Source organism: Neoarius graeffei, chromosome 3 (genome assembly GCF_027579695.1).
Source record: "Neoarius graeffei isolate fNeoGra1 chromosome 3, fNeoGra1.pri, whole genome shotgun sequence".
Lineage (NCBI taxonomy): Eukaryota > Metazoa > Chordata > Actinopteri > Siluriformes > Ariidae > Neoarius > Neoarius graeffei.
Window position 1 is genome coordinate 77,779,146 of NC_083571.1, and position 21,309 is coordinate 77,800,454.

Here is a 21,309-nt window from a genome sequence, read left to right on the forward strand (position 1 = left end):
GGTATGAAAAAATGGATACCGCCCAAGCCTACTTGTGTACTAGATCCCTTAGCTACACGTCTATTCAAACAGAACACCTGAAGTAATTGAACTGCTTCTAAAAATAATTATTTCTTCTCTTACGATTGGCTATGTACCCAAATCCTTTAAACTAGCAGTTATCAAACCCCTGATTAAAAAACCTGACCTTGATCCCTGTCATCTGTCCGATTATTGGCCAATATCAAACCTCCACTTTATCTCCAAGATCCTTGAAAAAGCTCTGGCACAGCAGTTATGCTCATATTTACATAGGAATAACATCCATGAAATGTATGTCAGGATTTAGACCTCATCATAGCGCAGAGACAGCTCTGGTTAAAGTAAGAAACGACCTACTGTTGGTGTCTGATCAGGGCTGTGTCTTGCTGCTTGTGTTGCTTGACCGTAGTGCAGCATTTGATACCATTTGATCATTTCCATTCTTCTGGATAGACTAAAAAATGTTGTGGGAGTTAAGGGAATGGCCCTCTCCTGGCTCAGCTCTTATTTAACTGATCGCTATCAGTATGTTGATGTAAATGGTGATTTTTCTAGACATACTGAGGTAAAGTTTGGTGTTCCACAAGGTTCTGTCTTGGGTCCACTGCTTTTTTTTTTCTTTATATATGTTACCAGCGCTGTCGCCTCACAGCAAGAAGGTCCTGGGTTCGAGCCCCGGGGTCGGCGAGGGCCTTTCTGTGTGGAGTTTGCATGTTCTCCCCGTGTCCGCGTGGGTTTCCTCCGGGTGCTCCGGTTTCCCCCACAGTCCAAAGACATGCAGGTTAGGTTAACTGGTGACTCTAAATTGACCGTAGGTGTGAGTGTGAATGGTTGTCTGTGTCTATGTGTCAGCCCTGTGATGACCTGGCGACTTGTCCAGGGTGTACCCCGCCTTTCGCCCATAGTCAGCTGGGATAGGCTCCAGCTTGCCTGCGACCCTGTAGAAGGATAAAGCGGCTAGAGATAATGAGATGAGATATATGTTACCTCTGGGTGATTATTATTTGTAAACATTGTATTCGTTTCCACTGTTATGCTGATGACACAGTTGTATGTTTCTGCAAAACCTGATGAGAGACACCAGCTTAATAGAATTGAGGAATGTGTAAAGGACATTAGACACTGGATGCTTATTAACTTCCTTCTGCTTAACTCTGACAAGACTGAAGTACTTGTGCTAGGACCACATGCAGCTAGAAGCAAGTTTTTTGATTACACAGTAACTCTGGATGGCCTTTCTGTTTCTTCATGTGCAGCAGTAAAAGACCTCGGAGTGATTATTGACCCCAGTCTTTCATTTGAAACTCACATTGATAATGTTACCCGGATAGCTTTCTTTCATCTCAGAAATATTGCTAAGATAAGAAATTTAATGTCACTATATGATGTGGAAAAACTAGTTCATGCTTCTGTTACCTCCAGGTTGGATTATTGTAATGCCTTACTGTCTGGATGTTCCAATAAGTGCATAAACAAGCTTCAGTTAGTTCAAAATGCAGCAGCAAGAGTCCTAACTAGAACTAGAAAATATGACCACATCACGCCTGTCTTATCCACACTGCATTGGCTCCCAATCAAATTTCGTATTGATTATAAAATACTACTATTGACCTTTAAAGCACTGAATGGTCTCGCACCACAGTACCTGAGTGAACTTCTGGTCCTCTATGACCTGCCGCGCCTACTTTGATCAAAAGGTGCAGGCTATCTGCTGGTACCTCGTATAGTGAAGGCTACATCAGGGGGCAGAGCCTTTTCTTACAAAGCCCCACAGTTATGGAACAGCCTTCCAAGTAGTGTTCGGGAATCAGACAGTCTCAGTGTTTAAGTCTAGGCTGAAAGCGTATCTGTTTAGTCAAGCCTTTTGTTAATTGTGTTTATGAGGTAAAGGTGTAGATCTGGAGGGTCCTCAGACATGGTGTTTTGGTAAACTGAGATGTATGGATGCTGTCAGTCCCCACTCGCTTGCTCACTTGAGTTTGTTGACTGTGTAGTGGCTGGCTGCTTTATGTCCCGGGGCTCCCTCATGCCTGTGTTACTTTCTGGCTCTCCCCTTTTGGTTATGCTGTCATAGTTAGTTGCCGGAGTCCCTGCTTGTACTCAGTGTAATATGTATACTGTTCCTACTTATTCAGGTGACATTGGGCATACTTACATATCGGTCCTGGGATCAAGATGCTGACCTCTTCTGTTTCTCGGACCTGCCTGATCCATCCTGGTGCCCTGTGTCTGGTTGGAGTCTCATTGCATCGCTCCTGTGGAGGGCGGCCCCATGTGGACAGTTGGGAGTCGTGCCTAGAGGACGCTCTGGACTCTTGCGGTGGTGCTTTTGTGGCTGGGGAGTGCAGTTGACTTGCTGACTTTAGGGCTGCAGTTGTCGTGAATGGTTTTGCACTCGGGTTTCCATCGGTGGGGAGTTTATAGCATTAACGAAGCTGACTTTGTTAGGACTGTTAATGTTATAGTCATGTTGTCTGTTGTTGCCCAAATGAGGATGGGTTCCCTTCCGAGTCTGGTTCCTCTCGAGGTTTCTTCCTCATGTCGTCTGAAGGAATTTTTCCTTGCCACCATCGCCACAGGCTTGCTCATTGGGGATAGATTAGGGATAAAATTGGCTCATGTTTTAAGTCGTTCAAATTCTGTAAAACTGTTTTGTGACAGTGTTTATTGTTAAAAGCGCTATACAAATAAACTTGACTATCTCTATTGCACTGCTCCATTTGAGATATTTGTAACCCAGTGAGTTCCATCTGGAAGTGACTTTCAGTATGCATCTCTGCTGGGAGGGTTTTGGGTACAATTTTGATTTGTCTCTGGTACATCTGTAAAACAAAGTGCATAAGTCAAATGAAGTTACTGGCAGGGATCCAGGAAAACCGGAAAAAAGGGGGGGGGGCACCAGAGGCACCCGGAAGCTCTGCAGTTTTTAAATGTCTGGAGATGCATTTTGAGCTGTCAGAGACGTGTTGTAAATGAAATTTCTTCAAGAAAATTATCATATCAAAAATGTCTTAAGTAGGAACTTTCAAAACCATTTTATTAGTCACTGAAAATGATGGTCAGTTTTGCAGGTATAGGTGTAGAACATAATTACAACTGATGTATGGTAATGTCTATGAAAGTTGCACTGTCATAATGCATTACCACATGACACACTACAGTGTAGTACACTGACCACGAAACACCTCATACCAATAAATTATTACTATTTTAGCAACTGCAATCTGAGCTCCTGCTCAGGACATTGTGTAAATATAAGGCAGTGAATATACCACAGGTAAACTGAGGTAATGTCAGTGGCCACTTAAGAAAGAAACCATGTAAAGTTCAACCTGCAATGCTGAGATGAAGGAATCACGCCGGCAAGTTTAAACATCAAGACTCCTATTCCAACCAAAAACGCAAAGAAGGCCGTGGACAGAGCGCAAAAGACACTAATCAAAGAAAGGATACGATGTACAGCGAACAAAATAAAAAAACATCAGCGCGGAGCTAGAGCGACAATTGGAACAGTGGAAACAACTTTTCCCCCTCACCAAAGAAATGGACATGCTGGTGCAAGAACACCTCCATGAAATACATGAAAAGGAATTTACAAAAACGAAGACTCGTCACATCGAAAAACTGGAAAGATTAGTCGCCAAGAAAAGATAACAGGAGCAGAGCAACACCATGACAAGTGAGAAATGGATACATAACATATCGACACATGAACTGACTGAAACGGAGCGCAGCATCCTGATGTGAGGACTTAATTATGCTATTACACCGCACAAGATCCCACATGAGGATTTCATCCTAGCAATGGAGCTGGCATGCGAAAAAATACAGGACCAAGGACAAAAAGCAGAATTAAGCAATGAAATAGCAGGAATACTGAAGTCCGCAAAACTACCACCAAGCAACATTTCAAAACAAGAAGAAAAAGCTATAAGAAACTTGGCCAAGAACAAAAATTTCATGATATTACCCGCAGACAAAGGCAGAACAACAGTCATAATGGATACGGCACAATACGAAAACCAAATGAACAGTATGTTGGCAGACACCACCACATATATGAGGTCCTCAAGAAAGACCCTACAGAGGACAAGAAGAAAAAACTAAAAGCTTTACTGAAGCCTTTATTGGACACCAACAAAATTGAAAAACAGGCATACAACTTAATACCCGCAGCCAGCATAACCCCCCGGATCTATGGCACACCAAAAATACATAAACCAGGAGCACCGTTACATCCGATTGTGGACAGCATCGGATCAGTTACCTACAACCTGTCTAAAGCACTTGCGGAGATAATCAAACCACTGCTGGGCCAAACAGAACAACATTGCAAAAACTCAAAACAACTAGCAGAACAACTCAGTAAGATGAAAATGGAGAAGGATGAAATTTTAATATCACACAACGTTGTCTCCCTATTCACAAAAACCTCGGTGGAAGCTACATTGCAAATCGTACAACAGCGCATCAAAACAGATAAGACTCTCAAGAAACGCACACAGTTATCAGTAGAAGACATCAGTCAACTGCTCAATTTCATTGCCACATCCACATACTTCCAGTTCCGCAGAACAATATACAGGCAGAAGGAGGGGTTTGCGATGGGGGACCCACTCTCTGCCATAATGTGTGGCTTCTTCATGGAACACCTTGAAAGAGAGGCTATTACATCTGCCCCAGCAGAATGCAGGCCCACATTATGGAGGAGGTATGTACATGACATCCTGGAGAAAGTAAAAGTCGGACGCACTCAACAATTGACTGATCACCTCAACTCCATAGACCACACCGGCAACATAAAATTTACGCATGAAGAGGAAACAGAAAAATCAATAGCGTTTTTGGACATAAAAATTCACCATGCAGACGACGGAGACATCAAAATAACAATCTACAGAAAACCGACACACACTGATCAATATCTGCTCTGGATGTCTGAACACCCCGTCGCACACAAACTGTCAGTTGTCAGAACACTCTACGAACGTGCAGCAATCATAACCGATCCCACAGAACGCGTAATAGAAGAACAACACATATGGCAAGCTTTGATCACATGTCAATATCCACCATGGGCCATACACAAAGGCGCACAACAGGTGAAAACAAAAGAAAAGACACAGATGAAAAAAGGAAGAAAACAGACAACCCAAAAACAGGAAAGCAAAGCAGTAGTGACTCTATGTCAGAGGAGTTACAGAACGAATCCAAAGAGCCATGAAAAAACACAACATACAAACACCCGTGAAACCACACACAAAACTACGACAGCTACTAGTTCACCCTAAGGACAAAATCGACCAACACAATAAATGCAATGTCATATATGAAATACCATGCCAGTCATGCAATAAAACCTACATTGGGGAGACAGGAAGGAGCTTTAGGACACGAAAAAAGGAACATAAAAAGGAATGTGAAAAAGAAACAGAACAGAGACAAACGAGCAAAAAAAGATAAAGCCACGCAAGAGAACCTCAAATCAGCAATAACAGACCATTGCAGAAGGGAAAATCATATAATGGACTGGGACAATGCTCAAATCATACAACAAGAGAACAACAGATACCACCGTTGGATTAAGGAGTCAATAGAAATCAGAAAGCGTAGCCCAAGAAAAATAAACAGGGATGAGGGGGCATACATGCTCTCCCAACACCTGGAGCGCCGTCCAGAGGGGGCAACACTGACAGCGGGAGGTGTGACCGACCTGTCAATGTTGACAGGGAGGGCACACCTCCGTAACATCAGCTGATTACAAAAGCACGTCACACACCAACATCCGGGTGACCCTCTGATGAAGATGGAAGTTACACCGTCGAAACATGTCAGGTAAAGGAAAAAACTTTTTTACATGTCTGTAACAAAATAAAACTAATGACTTAACTATAAACAAAGACTGCAAGAGTTGCATGTCTATAATACAAAGTCAGTAACTGCAATCTGAGCCCCTGAGTCTAATAGACTGAGAACGATACAATGATTGTGTGAATTGCATGTGAACAAGTCCTGTAATAAGTCTTAGTTCCCAAGACTCTGGGGATTTCAAGCAGATTTTCTTCAGAGCCGTTGCAAAAATCAACATTCTCTCTCTCTCTCTCTCTGACCTATCCAGCCGCTGTCGGAAAAATCAAATTGAGGCTCACCCCCAAAACGGCACGTGTACCATGTACATACACAGGGTATAGTAATTAGAGGAATACCCTATTAATGAAATATGAGCAGTAGCTGGACAGCCGACATGTCTGTGTACACAGTAAGCCTGCTGCAGCATCTTATTGTTTTGGCTTGTGAACATGCGTGTTAACGATACTATAAACACAAAAGGATGACGCACACCCTTTACATGTAGTCTACAGTGCAGTCCAGGAATACGGGATGTTATGTCGATGCACGAAGTTCCTGTGCCCTGTTAAAACCCAACAGGACTCACCCAGCTCGCTTTTCACTGCATTCTTGTCACGAGCGAAAAAACCTAGGCTCAGACCACCTATTAAATATAAATTTATACCATAAACTCTCCAGCTCAATCCCACATAATTTTTATTTATTTAAAAAAACAAACAAAAAAACTTATTAATTAAATTAAAAATGGCAGGCATATCTCGGTATCTGCAACTAAAACTTTTTTTTTTTTTTTTGGACAGAGGGGCACGCACCGGGTGTGCCCCTCCTTAAATCTGCTCCAGTTACTGGAACAGCATGGCTAATATCTCCCCTGGCAAAGTTGACCCACATTGTTCTCCTTGTTTATCCAAACTCGCTAAGGTTTGCGCTGCTTCTAATCTGGCTTTCTTGGCAGATCTTTCATTCATCCTGTTGCTTCTTGATGCTGTGAGATGAGTTTTCATCTTGATCTTATTGTTTCCTAATTTGTGTGTTGGTGCCCAATCTGGATTTATCGTGTAGGTTTGCTGGTGCTCCTGCAAAGTGAGAAGTGGAGTATTTGCGCTAAAACTCACTCAAAAGTTCAATTTAATAAGCGGAAAACATAGTTTTAATAATTAGCAAAGAACGCTTGGCAGAGAGAAACTGGTCACCACACACACAGGTGTAATTAGCTTTTTCCTCAGTTAAGTCCTTACAATGTATGTTTTTGAACCACAGCATTCTCTGGACAGTTCATCTGTTTTGTCACCCATTTTTAATTTGTTTGGGAAATCTGAATTTGGGAATCACCGTTTCTCTTTGTCATGAGTAGCATTATTACCACAATTATATGCACAAAGTAGGCATTGTCTTTCTTCAAAGGCAATGAAATCAAAAGAAAATCATGAACTGTTGCAGCAGCTCACACATGAAGCGCTGGTTCCTGGTTGTTGATCATCCAACATAGTGGACTTCTGGATTGGGACGTCAAGCGTGACGTCACTTGCACACAAAGAATATGTAGAATTTAATACATATTAATACACCAATATTAAATTATGGCAGATTTACCTTTGAAAATCGGCAAATCTGTCAACTTGGCTGTTTTGACAAGTAGGAAATTCCCCTCCTCCCCCCAATTTTTGATAGTCAAATATTTTAGTGTCCTTCAGCTAATAACTTGGGGGGGATTAGACCTAAAATATACACAAGTGTGTTTAGAAAATGTATAGCAGCAGGTATTCTAAGATATATATTTATGATTTTATTTCTCTTTGAAAATGCTATTTTGGGAATTTTGGCTGTCTTTTTAATGTAAAAACCCAGTCCAAAACAGTATAATGTTAAATATTTGAAAATACTGTAATTTCAAAAGCAGTAAAGCTATCTTAATGAATGAGGTATCATTTGTCATTGGGTCCCCCCCCCCTCCATGGTCTTTCTCATGGACTATTGTCTGAGAAAGTACCATTAAAAGAATGCCTTGGGGTACCTATTTTGAGTGGCATTTGCACTTTGTAGGTGCATTTGGTAATTATTAAGTGATCTCATTAAATGGCGGCACGGTGGTGTAGTGGTTAGCGCTGTCGCCTCACAGCAAGAAGGTCCTGGATTCGAGCCCCGGGGCCGGCGAGGGCCTTTCTGTGTGGAGTTTGCATGTTCTCCCCGTGTCCGCGTGGGTTTCCTCCGGGTGCTCCGGTTTCCCCCACAGTCCAAAGACATGCAGGTTAGGTTAACTGGTGACTCTAAATTGACCGTAGGTGTGAATGTGGGTGTAAATGGTTGTCTGTGTCTATGTGTCAGCCCTGTGATGACCTGGCGACTTGTCCAGGGTGTACCCCGCCTTTCGCCCGTAGTCAGCTGGGATAGGCTCCAGCTTGCCTGCGACCCTGTAGAAGGATAAAGCGGCTAGAGATAATGAGATGAGATGAGATCTCATTAAATCAGTCTCATGAAATTTGAAGGTTAATAATTAAAAAGAATCAGTCTCATTTGAATCGTTTGAAGTGAATCACTCAAATGAATCGTTCAAGTGAATCGAATCAGTGAATCATTCAAAGTGAATCATTCAAAGTAGTGAATCATACCATTAATCCTGGTGCTTAATAATAAATGACCAAACAGCTAAATTATGGTATATTTCCAAATTATTACAATCACTTAATATATTACATAACTTATATGCACCTTTTTGAATTCTTTGAGAGATTGGGGACTTCAGATATTGTTCACACAAACACAGTTTGTTTAATAAATGAATTTATTATAACAAAGATAAAAATAAAATGAATAATGTCAGCTGTCAGCAGATATAAACAAATATGATGATATGGTCATATGCTTGAGTGTTTGTGTGTGTGTAAGAGCGTGTGTGTGTGTGTGTGTGTGTGTGTGTGTGTGTGTGTGTGTGTAAGAGCGTGTGTGTGTGAGGGGCTATAAAGTTTGGAATGTTATCTGAGGTGTTGAGGGAGGAGGTGAATCACCTCATGGTTCGCCTTGAGACAAAGGAATTCCACCCCTACTCATAACATTATCAAACCCCCTGAAATCTTGATAAGGTCAAAATGTGTGTTAAGGAGATTGAGGATATTAGTAAAAAGAAGCATGCACAGCCTGTCTAATTGAGAGATTAAAAACAGAACAATTCAATTCGACACGCTGCGTGTCTAATAGTGTAAACCGATAAACCTGGGTTTAAATTCACACTATTTCAATAAAAGCTAAATTCCTAAGACTGATCTTTATTATGCCCAAATATATTTCACTCAATATCTTGCCTCTAGCAAGGTTCTGAGAAGATGTTCGCCGTTGTAGAGCTTCGCTGTTGTAGAGCACGTAAGTCGATTCCGTGAGTCGATTCCGTGGACAGAGAACTTCTCTTGATCCGACGCGTCGTTCGTGATGAAAGGAAAGTCTCTGATTAAAATTAATGTGCACAGCGCTTCAATCAGGAGGAATTCTGGTCGCTCCTAATTACAAATGAACTACTTTGAGCTGTAGTAGTTAATGAATGAATGAAAAACCGGTTATAACTCACTGAGTTTTAAAGATCGCACGACTCTGGAGTTTACCTTGGCCAAAGGTAAGAAAGAAAAGCGCGAAACTCTGATTCTTGCAAGAAAGAAAAGAAAAGACGTCTTTTATCTAGTTTTCTGGTCTCTTTATGTGTCCAGACCGCTTGGAATCCGGACACCAGAGGGAAAGAGCGGAGCATCCCTCTTTCTCTTATGCCTTCAGAAAGGACGTGGTGGTGATCCCGCCCCGGCGTGACGTAGGTCAACGCGGAAGTGGGCTGATGGGAAATGTAGTTTCTAAAGGGACTGTACCTACAATCCCCCTTTTGGTCTCAGGGGTATGATGGAGTCGTAGCACTGAGAGCACAGTACCGTACAGTCCGCATGTCCGTAGTCCTTGAGGTAGCCTTGCTCTGCACAGTCCATGGTGTCCTGCGAAAACTGTGTAAACTTGTGAGTTCCAGTAAGACAGTTGGAGGCAGAGGCATTTGGGCATATAATCACTATATAGGCATTTTGGGCATATAATCACTCTAGCTAACTAGGTCAAAATCACATAAAAAAAAAATTAAACATGAAACATGTAGTGTTTAATTTCTTATGCATAAAAAAACAAGAAAAGAGAAGAAATGAAGGAAGGAAAGAAGTATTAGTGTTTGGGGTTGGCAAACCTAATCTTCTGGGAAGGTGATAGCAGTAGGTGGTCTGGCTAGAAAGCGTGCACTACTGCGGCTAAAGCTGTCAGGGACGCAGACCATCTATCCAGCTTGGCATGTAGTGTTCTGTATGGGTTGCCTGGGCAGACCCAGTGGATGTCTTTAGTAGAGGTGCACATCTCTAAGTCTTGTGGGTTCACAAAAATGAGGATAGCACTGCCAAGACTATATGCCAGGTGTATTTGCGATGAATACACACTAGTAATAATAGCGGATTTTAGTATTTCATCTACCATGTTATACCAAAGGGTTATTACTTTATTGAGTTGTTAGGTCTGACTGGGAATGTTAGTGTATGCTTATGGGTGAGTGATGCGTACAAGCTAGGTGGACAGGATGGGCCTAGCTATCGTCCACCCCCTTTTGGAGTGAGGACTGTTCAGAGCAATTCCAGCGTTATGGACGTGACACTTGAACTCAAAATGGCGACAAATGACCCAGTGCATGTTTTATTGTCTCCCGGTATTTAAACAGGTGTTGCATATTTTAAGGCTGTACCATACTGGAGAAGTGATGGAACAAGAACAATTCCCATAGTACATCTAGGGCATGCCAGAAAATGCCAATAAAAGATGCGTTATGGATGTGACAGAAAAAGTATCACTTTTCTTGGGTGACTGTACATTTTATCAAACTCTGTGAAATTGTAAACGGGTCATTCCATGTCAATTCACACAAATGCCCAAAACCTCCCCAGTGACACCTCTTCAATTTGCCTTATTTTTATTTTCTTAGTGCCTTATGATGTCAAATGAAAGAATCCCAAATTTTAGCTTCCTAGCTCGAACGTTTTTTGAGTTATGGCCCTTCAAAGTTTGGGTGCCACGCCCACTTTTGGGGTCTGGGAATTGTACACTTAATTTGCAAGCATTTTTGGCGGCCCATATCTTTTGTTCTAAGGGGAATATAGACCTGTAAATTGTTATATCTATGTATTCTGGCCATGTCTATCAGATTCTGCACCTAAAAATAGCACAAGTTTACTAACTTTAGAGAGATTAACCCCTTAAAAGTGGATTTTTTTTAATGACAGTTTTTTTTTGGACATTTCAGGGGTCCATATCTTGGAAAGTTTTTGTGTTGATAGGGTTTAAACTGATTTATCATCATATTTGGGAACTCTACTGTGTACTTAGAGTTTCAGGGCTCTCAGAGCTTTGGTGGGGGTAGACCCCGAAGCCGTTTGTTTTCAGGATAATGGCTGGCTGATGAAATTATTGGCTGGCTAGCTGACTCAGCCAAAACCTTAATGGCTGCTGCAGCCACCAAAATGTTTATGGCTACAAATGGCTGATACTGGACGTCACTGTGTGGCATATATCCGGGCGAACGGATCAAACAAATGGGGGGAATAAATAGCAAATTACCACAGGTCCCCTGGTCTCTTACTTCATTGTAAATATAAATCTAGCAAGATTGTAGTTCAATGCTAATAATAAGCTAATCTGGATTGTTCGAGGAAGGCATCTAGCTATCTACTCTCACTAGCAATGACCAGTGAAGGACTGGCAGCTATCTTACTATGATGAAAGTAGAGTGGTGGAGTACTTTTTTTTTTTTAATCAATCTCGAAGTATGTGAATAGGGTTGCCACATCTGAGTTGTAAAAAACCGGGACACATCGGTCGGCGGCCGCGCCTGCGCGCACGTACGAGCGCGGGGGTTGAGGGCTGCGGACACGCACATCTACAATGCCTTATGCCTTACTGTATGTGAATGTTCACGTTTAAAAATAAAACAGTTCAACTGGTGCAGTTAGGCGTTTAGTTAAAATTCATTTTGTCTTCTTAACCCTTAAATGGGCACTACCACAAATATTATTACAAAAAATAATTTCATATAGGAATGATCTTATTTGGACGCCAATATTTTTTTTAACAATATATTTTTTTCTTTTTGACAGGTACCGGATCTTCTACTTCATTCTGTCCGACTCCCTCATCGTCTGTCTCTCCTCCCATTCCGTTTCCAAATCAAAATAATACAAATATAATCAATATAATTTCTCTCAGTCTGCTTCGTTGTTGTTTTAGCCTTTTCTCTGGAGAACTGAACTTTAAAAGTTAGACTACCGTATCATACCAAATAGCCCTAATCCTTTGTTTTAATCACAAGAGAGAGGTGCTATGTTATTGGGACAACTGATTTATTCATTTCTCACGCCAGTGTTCAGGCATTCTTTTTTGATATATTTAATGATTTATTTAATGATTCATTTATTGATGAAACTGGCCCAGGCTTTAGAACCAGCCTTTATCATAATCAGAACATAGGAAGTAGACAGCCAGCCTATTCGCGCACCGACCAAGGGAACTCTCACCTATTGTTTGGTATTACGGTATTCCAGTATCTTTGATTTCGCGCGGCCGCCGTTGTATTGACCACGATCACCTAGCAACGGCGACTGGCTGCGTGCGCAAACATTCGGTGAGGCCACACAAGCAGCTGCCTACAATATGCCCGCTTACGTGAAAACTATTAATATGTTAAGTGGCTGCGAGAAACATTAATGATTTGTGTTTATTTCAATGGGGGATAATGTGAGGAAGTAAAAAACCAGGACAAAACGTGTCCCGGGAAGGTTATTCCATTTTCCTGGACATTTTCCATTTTCCACAAAAAAACCGGGACAATCCCGGAAAAACCTGGACGTGCAAACAAACAAACAAAAAAATACCTTTACACTTTCCCTCAGCAGCGGCAAAGAATGCAGCCATCTCGTCGATATCGGAGTCGATTGATGCTCTGGGTGGGTTCCCGGGTTCCCCAGTGTATCGTGGTAACGGTGTGAGGGGCGGGAAGCCAGACAGGTAGTCACAACGGCAAGCTTGTGGTGGCTCTCTGTGCTGTGATATTAGTTCTAAATCTCTACAGTGTATGCCTATACGTCTCTATTGTGTTACTACTAGTGTGTACAGTTGATCATGTTTGTGTCACTTTTCTTGTAGCTCATGATGTGGATAAACCCATTATTTGATGTACACAATTCTTAGTGGCTCAGCCAAATTTTATTAGATAGCGGCTCAAATTGGCTTACAAAATTATTGGCTGGCGGCGGCTCAAATTCTAAATGGCGGTTTTAGCGGCGCCTGGCGGCGGCTTCGGGGTCTAGGTGGGGGTACAGGAGGGCCCCAAATATGGCTTCGGGACAAAATTACCATTTGGTACGTCTTACTTCAGGCCATTAGTTGGCCATGTGGGCACATGATGACTGGAATGAGCCTTTAACCCCATCAACAGACACCTTTTATCAAACTTTTAAGTCAATAAAAACTTTGATTATCCAACTCCTTCAATATAAACTAAGCATTTGTATATGGTACTATTTTTGCATATTTTCTGAAAAATCCTAAGTCCGGAAAGTAGGTCAACTGTTGTTTTGACTGCCTGTTCATGTTTAAGGTAGTAAAAGCACACCCATATAGTGATTTTAATCTATGGGAAGATTATTTATACCCAATACCCCATTAGTTATATTGACAATTACAAGGGATAAACCCTTTCCCGGCTGTTTCACGATGCGGTTTTTTTTACATTTGACACCTTTCCCTGTATCCAACCAAACTCTGACCACTATACACTTAATCGTTAAATGCATCTTTCAAACAGGAAAGGGAAGGATGCAAACAAGGGGATGATCCCAAGAAAAACATCCTGGTTGCTTTACTACATTTGTTCTGACATCCGATCTGGAAGTTAAACCTAGACTCATCAGGTTTTTTGTTTTTTCAAGAAAAGGGGAAGGGGCCCTTAGCCACTCATGTGGGGAAAATTAGCATATCAATTAGTAAAAAGGGGAAATACAGTACTAATTGATATGCTAATTTTCCCCACATGAGTGGGTAGGGGCCCCTTCCCCTTTTCTTGAAAAAACAAAAACAAAAAACCTGATGAGTCTAGGTTTAACTTCCAGATCGGATGTCAGAACAAATGTAGTAAAGCAACCAGGATGTTTTTCTTGGGATCATCCCCTTGTTTGCATCCTTCCCTTTCCTGTTTGAAAGATGCATTTAACGATTAAGTGTATAGTGGTCAGAGTTTGGTTGGATACAGGGAAAGGTGTCAAATGTAAAAAAAACCGCATCGTGAAACAGCCGGGAAAGGGTTTATCCCTTGTAATTGTCAATATAACTAATGGGGTATTGGGTATAAATAATCTTCCCATAGATTAAAATCACTATATGGGTGTGCTTTTACTACCTTAAACATGAACAGGCAGTCAAAACAACAGTTGACCTACTTTCCGGACTTAGGATTTTTCAGAAAATATGCAAAAATAGTACCATATACAAATGCTTAGTTTATATTGAAGGAGTTGGATAATCAAAGTTTTTATTGACTTAAAAGTTTGATAAAAGGTGTCTGTTGATAGGGTTAAAGGCTCATTCCAGTCACCATGTGCCCACATGGCCAACTAATGGCCTGAAGTAGGACGTACCAAATGGTAATTTTGTCCTGAAGCCATATTTGGGGCCCTCCTGTACCCCCACCAAAGCTCTGAGTGCCCTGAAACTCTCTAAGTACACAGTAGAGTTCCCAAATATGATGATAAATCAGTTTAAACCCTATCAACACAAAAACTTTCAAAGATATGGACCCCTGAAATGTCCAAAAAAAAAATTGTCATTAAAAAAAATCCACTTTTAAGGGATTAATATCTCTAAAGTTAGTAAACTTGTGCTATTTTTAGGTGCAGAATCTGATAGACATGGCCAGAATACATAGATATAGCAATTTACAGGTTTATATTCCCCTTAGAACAAAAGATATGGGCCTCCAAAAATGCTTGCAAATTAAGTGTACAATTCCCGGACCCCAAAAGTGGGCGTGGCACCCAAACTTTGAAGGGCCAAAATTCAAAAACCATTCCAGCTAGGAAGCTAAAATTTTGGATTATTTCTTTTGACATCATAAGGCACTAATAAAATAAATATCAGGCAAATTGAAGAGGTGTCACTGGGGAGGGTGTGTGAATTGACATGGAATGACCCAAACCTAATGTCGAAATGGAGATATCCATTTGATAGAGAGGTCAAAGGTGAATATTAAAAAATCTTTGTTTAAAATATTTTGTATTTCATGCAGAGTTTCGGAAGGAAAAGTCAGTGTTTATGGATGTGATGAAATTCCGTTATGGATGTGACGCGTCTGAAATAGACATGGCATATGTTTAGAAAATCAGCAATTTAACCACCATAACCCTTTGAAAAACTCTCTAAATATCAGCTAAAACTATCAAAGTTCTTAAATATTTAGGATGGCTATTGTTTTGCTGTTTTGTGGATTTTAGCATACATTTCTGTGGCTTGTGGCAATAATATAGAATTGTACATGATCAAAGTTGATTTTAGCTTGGGTTTTACATTATAAGAAAGAAAGACTGACAGTGACGTATTAGGTGATCAAAATATTTATTTATGTATGTATTTATTTGTTTATTTATTTAGTACAGGCCTAGGTGATATCTCTGGGAGTGGTTTTGATGTATTGCATGTTGCTTTTATTTTTGCATGGTGAGGTTGACATTTACATGGAATTGCCCTTCACAAGGTTTGATTCGATTATTATGGACCCATCGATATGAGAGCATTTGATTAGGTCTGGATGTCCTAATGCGATACGCGACGGGGAACGGTTTTCCCACGATCGAAAGGTCTCGACCAGGGTGGTAGGAACTTCTCTGAGATTCGGGCGTAGTAGGCCTTGTGTCCTTCTACTCTCGAATCGAGATTCTTTTGGGCACCTGTAAAGGTTGACTGTAGGTGGCGTCGTAGGTCGGCGACATGTTGATGTGCGGTGTATGCAATTGCGACGCTCATGGCCTCTGGTTTGTATAGGAGATGCGGGGGAAGAACCGTCTCTCGCCCAGTCATCATCCCAAAGGGTGTGACTTCAGTGGCGCGCTGAGGGGTGGACCGAATGGCCCTTGGCACCAAGGGAAGTTTCACATCTCAAATTTTACCATGGTTGGTGACATACTTTCGCAGCATGCTCACAATGGTTTGAATGGCTCGTTCAGCCTGAGCAGAGAATTGAGGGTGGTACTCGATATGGAATTTCGCCTCAACGCCTAACATTTTCCACAGCGCAGCCATTACACCAGCAGTGAAATGGGTGCCTGTGTCTGAGTCGATGGATAGAGGGAGGTTTTTCAAAGAATTGTGGCCACTAGGGGGAATCGCGATGTCGGGTGTTTCAACACCGGACTCGGTGTGCAAAGACATGAACTGAAGTTCATCGGAAATTTGATCTCGCGTGGCGCTTGGTTGATCGGTGTTCGCACTAATCTTGTCGCAACGGGCTTGTGCATGTTTTGTGGGATCCAACGACGGTTGGGTTTTGATTTGTGTGAAGCTGACTAAGTTTATGTTGCAGGGCTTGGTTGGGATTGGGTCACCTTGTGAGAGCCGTGTCTGAGAGATGGTGGTGAAGACTTCAGCGCACGTGAGAGGCGCGTTTTGTGGGTTTGCCTTCGCCACCAGGGGGGCCCTACATCCTGACCCTCGCCTGCTGTTTCAGAGGGATCTCCTTCCCCCTTTTACGAGAGATGCCCGTGGTTCCTGGCCTAGTCATGCCAGCGAATAGCTTGCCATTTTTCTTGGGCTCTTTTGTTTTATCTGTTGAGGGATTTGACTGTTTTTGTAACAGCTCTTCAATCTCAGCCAGCTGGGCTTTTAAAGAATCCAGCTCTGAGCGGATCTTACCAGGTTGGTCTGAGTCACTGTGTTGTTCATCTCTACCCTTACGTTTAGAGCTACGGTCGGAACGCTTCTGCCGTTTCTGGCCAGAGCGGGGATGACGGTCTTGCTGCCAACCGTTTTGTTCCTTGTGACCCTTTTCATGTGATGGGCGGTTGCCACAGTCGCTGTGGACTTGCCCTCGGTCCCTCCTGGCCTTACCTTGCCGATTTCTCCACTCACCCTTGTGATGGCTCGGCAAGGGGCGGTTTGGACCGGGATTTCTCCGGGGGGGGGGGTCCCCCTTTTTGGAGCTTTGCCTCCTTCTAAGGCTAGCGGAGGCTCGTCTGCATCCTGGAGCCGAAGGACTCTGGGTTCATCATTGTTTCCGTTTGCGGTTTTGACAATGGTCTTCCCAGGTCATTTGGGCTAGTCGCCTAATTTCCCTCATCGAATAGCGACCTCGTCGACACGTCAGTGTGACTTGAGTCCGCACGCTTGGGTGGAGGTTATGTAAGAAGAGAGATTTGAAACCTCTATCTTCTTCCAAGCCTGGTGCGCTACTACCCTGGAAATAGGCAGTACGTAGCCGGCTATAATATTCACGAGGCGCCTCGGACCGTTTTTGTTTGATTTGTATAGCACACAATGTCGCGGAGGTTTCATCCGTGTATGGCGCATATTCTTCCCTCATGTAATTGCGAAGTTTCGAGTAACTATCGCGACTGTTTGAGGGTAGAGTCTCTAAAAAGGCACGAACGCTGCTACTGGAGGTTTTCCAGATTAGTTTGAGTTTTTCTCGCATTGTGGCGTTCGGCAGGTCCATCAGGCATCGGTCAATTTCTTGCAAATAATCATTTACATTTGTTCTTTGATTGTCGGGATCGAATTGTTCGACATCTTTGGCAAGTAGGTCAATTTGCCGTAAGCGAAGGGTTTGGTGCACGTCCTTGTGTGACCATCTTGGCTCTTCTGAGCACTCACTATCTAAGCTACTCTGGTGTTGCTCCCGTTTCGCACTAGATTCATAGCCTGATTCATCCGAAGATTGATCAGGGATACTGTAGTACACTGACCTGGGTGTGCTATGGTCCTGGGCTCGGGATGAGCACAGTACGGCTCCACCCTGGCTAAACGACGAAGTCGTGTAGCGAGTTGGAGTTTGGCAGGGTGTCTGGTTCTCGACCAGATCATCTACGGTGTCCGGTTCGGACGCCTCTTCCCGCTCTGAACTTTGGCGCATCGTTGGGGGTCTTTCACGCCCCTCGCGCTCTTCCTGGGGGGTCTGCTCCTCGGCAGCCCTCTTGGCAGCCATTTCGGCTTTCTCTAGCCGTTCGGCGCAATCATCAAGGGAGGTCTTCAAGAGCTCACGCTCCCTATATAAATTATTATTATCAGCTGCCAGCTCGGCGTTGCTGGTGGTCAGCCTTTCAACCTCTCCGCGGAGGCGTCTGATTTCTGAATCAGTATCTCGGAAGTATGACGACAGGAATAGCTTATCTAGTGCCGCTTGGACACTAAAAGCTGTTCTCTTTGGATCTCTCATATGTTTGTTCGAGTTATCTATGTTGTTTTGGCATTCACTCTTACTCGTGTTCTTAATGTTTGCCTTTTCGGAGGCAGAGCAGTGAATGAGGTCTGCGATGACCTCAAAGAGAGACACGTCTTGAGCGTTGTCTTCAATTTCTGAGACACGAGGGGATGCCATTTTACTTAGGCTGGATACTAGATAATTAATCAATGAGTTAATTTATTAATTGTTATTAATTAACATTAACTATGTAATTAATTAATTAACAAGGTTTGTTTGGTAATGCTTTTTTATCCTAAGTTGAATAGGTTATGAGTATTGGTGATATGGTTATCACGCTACTGTTAACCGTTTAACACACCTGGGGATATACCTTAACAGTTGCTGAATCAACTGGTAGTTTATTTGTTGTTGCAGCAATATTCAAGAAGTCAACAAACCAGTCTCCTCACACGGGGCACCAATTTAACTGTAGGTGCATTTGGTAATTATTAAGTGATCTCATTAAATCAGTCTCATTTAAATTTGAAGGTTAATAATTAAAAAGAATCAGTCTTATTTGCATCGTTTGAAGTGAATCACTCAAATGAATCATTCAAATGAATCGTTCAAGTGAATCGAATCAGTGAATCATTCAAAGTGAATCATTCAAAGTAGTGAATCATACCATTTAATCCTGGTGCTTAATAATAAATGACCAAACAGCTAAATTATGGTATATTTCCAAATTATTACAATCACTTACCATATTACATAACTTTTTATATGCACCTTTTTGAATTCTTTGAGAGATTGGGGACTTCAGATATTGTTCACACAAATAAACACAGTTTGTTTAATAAATGAATTTATTATAACAAAGATAAAAATAAAATGAATGTCAGCAGATATAGACAAATATGATGACACAGCGTGTGTGTGTGTGTGTGTGTGTGTGTGTGTGTGTAAGAGCGTGTGTGTGTGTGTGTGTGTGTGAGGGGCTATAAAGTTTGGAATGTTATCTGAGGTGTTGGGGGAGGAGGTGAATCACCTCATGGTTCGCCTTGAGACAAAGGAATTCCACCCCTACTCATAACATTTATCAAACCCCCTGAAATCTTGATAAGGTCAAAATGTGTGTTAAGGAGATTGAGGATATTAGTAAAAAGAAGCATGCACAGCCTATCTAATTGAGAGATTAAAAACAGAATAATTCAATTCGACACGCTGCGTGTCTAATAGTGTAAACAGATAAACCTGGGTTTAAATTCACACTATTGCAATAAAAGCTAAATTCCTAAGACTGATCTTTATTATGCCCAAATATATTTCACTCAATATCTTGCTTCTAGCAAGGTTCTGAGAAGATGTTCGCCGTTGTAGAGCTTCGCTGTTGTAGAGCACGTGAGTCGATTCCGTGGACAGAGAACTTCTCTTGATCCGACGTGTCGTTCGTGATGAAAGGAAAGTCTCTCTGATTAAAATTAATGTGCACAGCGCTTCAATCAGGAGGAATTCTGGTCGCTCCTAATTACAAATGAACTACTTTGAGCTGTAGTAGTTAATGAATGAATGAAAAACCGGTTATAACTCACTGAGTTTTAAAGATCGCGTGACTCTGGAGTTTACCTTGGCCAAGGGTAAGAAAGAAAAGCGCGAAACTCTGATTCTTGCAAGAAAGAAAAGAAAAGACGTCTTTTATCTGGTTTTCTGGTCTCTTTATGCGTCCAGACCGCTTGGAATCCGGACACCAGAGAGAAAGAGCGGAGCATCTCTCTTTCTCTTATGCCTTCAGAAAGGACGTGGTGGTGATCCCGCCCCGGCGTGATGTAGGTCAACGCGGAAGTGGGCTGATGGGAAATGTAGTTTCTAAAGGGACTGTACCTACTACTTCAAGAGGGGCAGAATGTCACTGGAGGATGATGAGAGGTCAGGGTGACCATCCATAAACATAACCCTTGAAAATTTCTAAAGAATTGAGCGCAATGTGCAACAGGATCGTTGGATCACCATCAAGGAAGTTGCTGACAATGGGTTGTCTGTGTCATTTGGAAGAGTTCAAGTCATTCTTGCATCTTGTTTGAACTTGCACTGTGTCACTGCCAAGTTTTTGCCAAGGCTTCTGACTCCTGAGCAGAAGCAGCACCATGTTGAAATCTGCAGGGACCTCGATCAGGCCCAGGACCCAACTTTCATGTCGAGGATCATCGCTGGTGACGAGTTAGGTCAATGGCTGCAACCCAGAAACCAAACCACAGTTTTCACAGTCGAAGAGCCTACACTCTCCAAGACCTCCGAAGTACTTTTGAATCATTGTAACTTGTTCAAAGTCACTCTTACGACCACCTTACTCTAATCAAGATGAAACAATTTATACAAATTTATCTAACCTTGCAGCAAAAGAACGTGGTCTGTTTTTTTTTTCAGTATATTATGTTTTTGTTTCTTCATAATAAATCAAAATAATTGAGGTTTCAAGTTTTATGAACAGCTTTAACTATCCCTATTTCCTTTTATTTTTACAGAAATAAACACCATTTTTAATAATAATAATAATCATCATCATCATCTTTGTTTAGAGCTATTGTAATGAGTTCAGCAGGAGACAGTCAGTGCTCCTTCAGGAAGTCTTGGGCTCCTGATTCCTCACAGGTAAAGCTTGATTTTATTTATTTATTTTTGATGCAAAAATTATAAACTGGTTTATGAACGGTGTTTTTGATCTTTAGCTGTGTGAGGATGTGAAAACAGAGACTTCAGATGGAGGGATAGCTGAACCGTCAGAAGTCTTTGTGAAGAAAGAGGAGATGCTGGAGCTGAAAATCTGCGGTCATGGAGACGACCTTGCCAAACCACCTGAAGCTCTCTCCATTAAAGAGGAAGAGCCTGACAATAAAGACTACCTCTGTAAGACATTAGGCCAATCTGGAGCTCAGTAACACATTATTATTATTATTATTATTATTATTATTATCCTACATACTATTGAGTGCAGTAAA

The 21,309-nt window shown here is 41.9% G+C and overlaps 1 protein-coding gene across 4 annotated transcripts in view; it reads left to right on the forward strand.

The window, feature by feature from the left end:
• Positions 1–21,309, forward strand: part of LOC132883586 (histone-lysine N-methyltransferase PRDM9-like) — a 73,483-nt gene that overhangs the window by 13,923 nt on the left and 38,251 nt on the right. For 2 of the 4 annotated variants that reach the window (XM_060917378.1, XM_060917377.1), the window contains 2 exons: positions 20,890–20,962; positions 21,040–21,217. The exons of 1 other annotated variant lie outside the window; for it this stretch is intronic. In XM_060917378.1, coding sequence (XP_060773361.1) covers positions 20,900–20,962; positions 21,040–21,217 — 241 coding nt within the window. In that variant the 5' untranslated portion in view covers positions 20,890–20,899. Of the gene's footprint in view, positions 1–2,156; positions 5,857–20,889; positions 20,963–21,039; positions 21,218–21,309 lie in introns of all 4 variants that reach the window. One more of the 4 variants, XM_060917375.1, reaches the window with a different exon arrangement.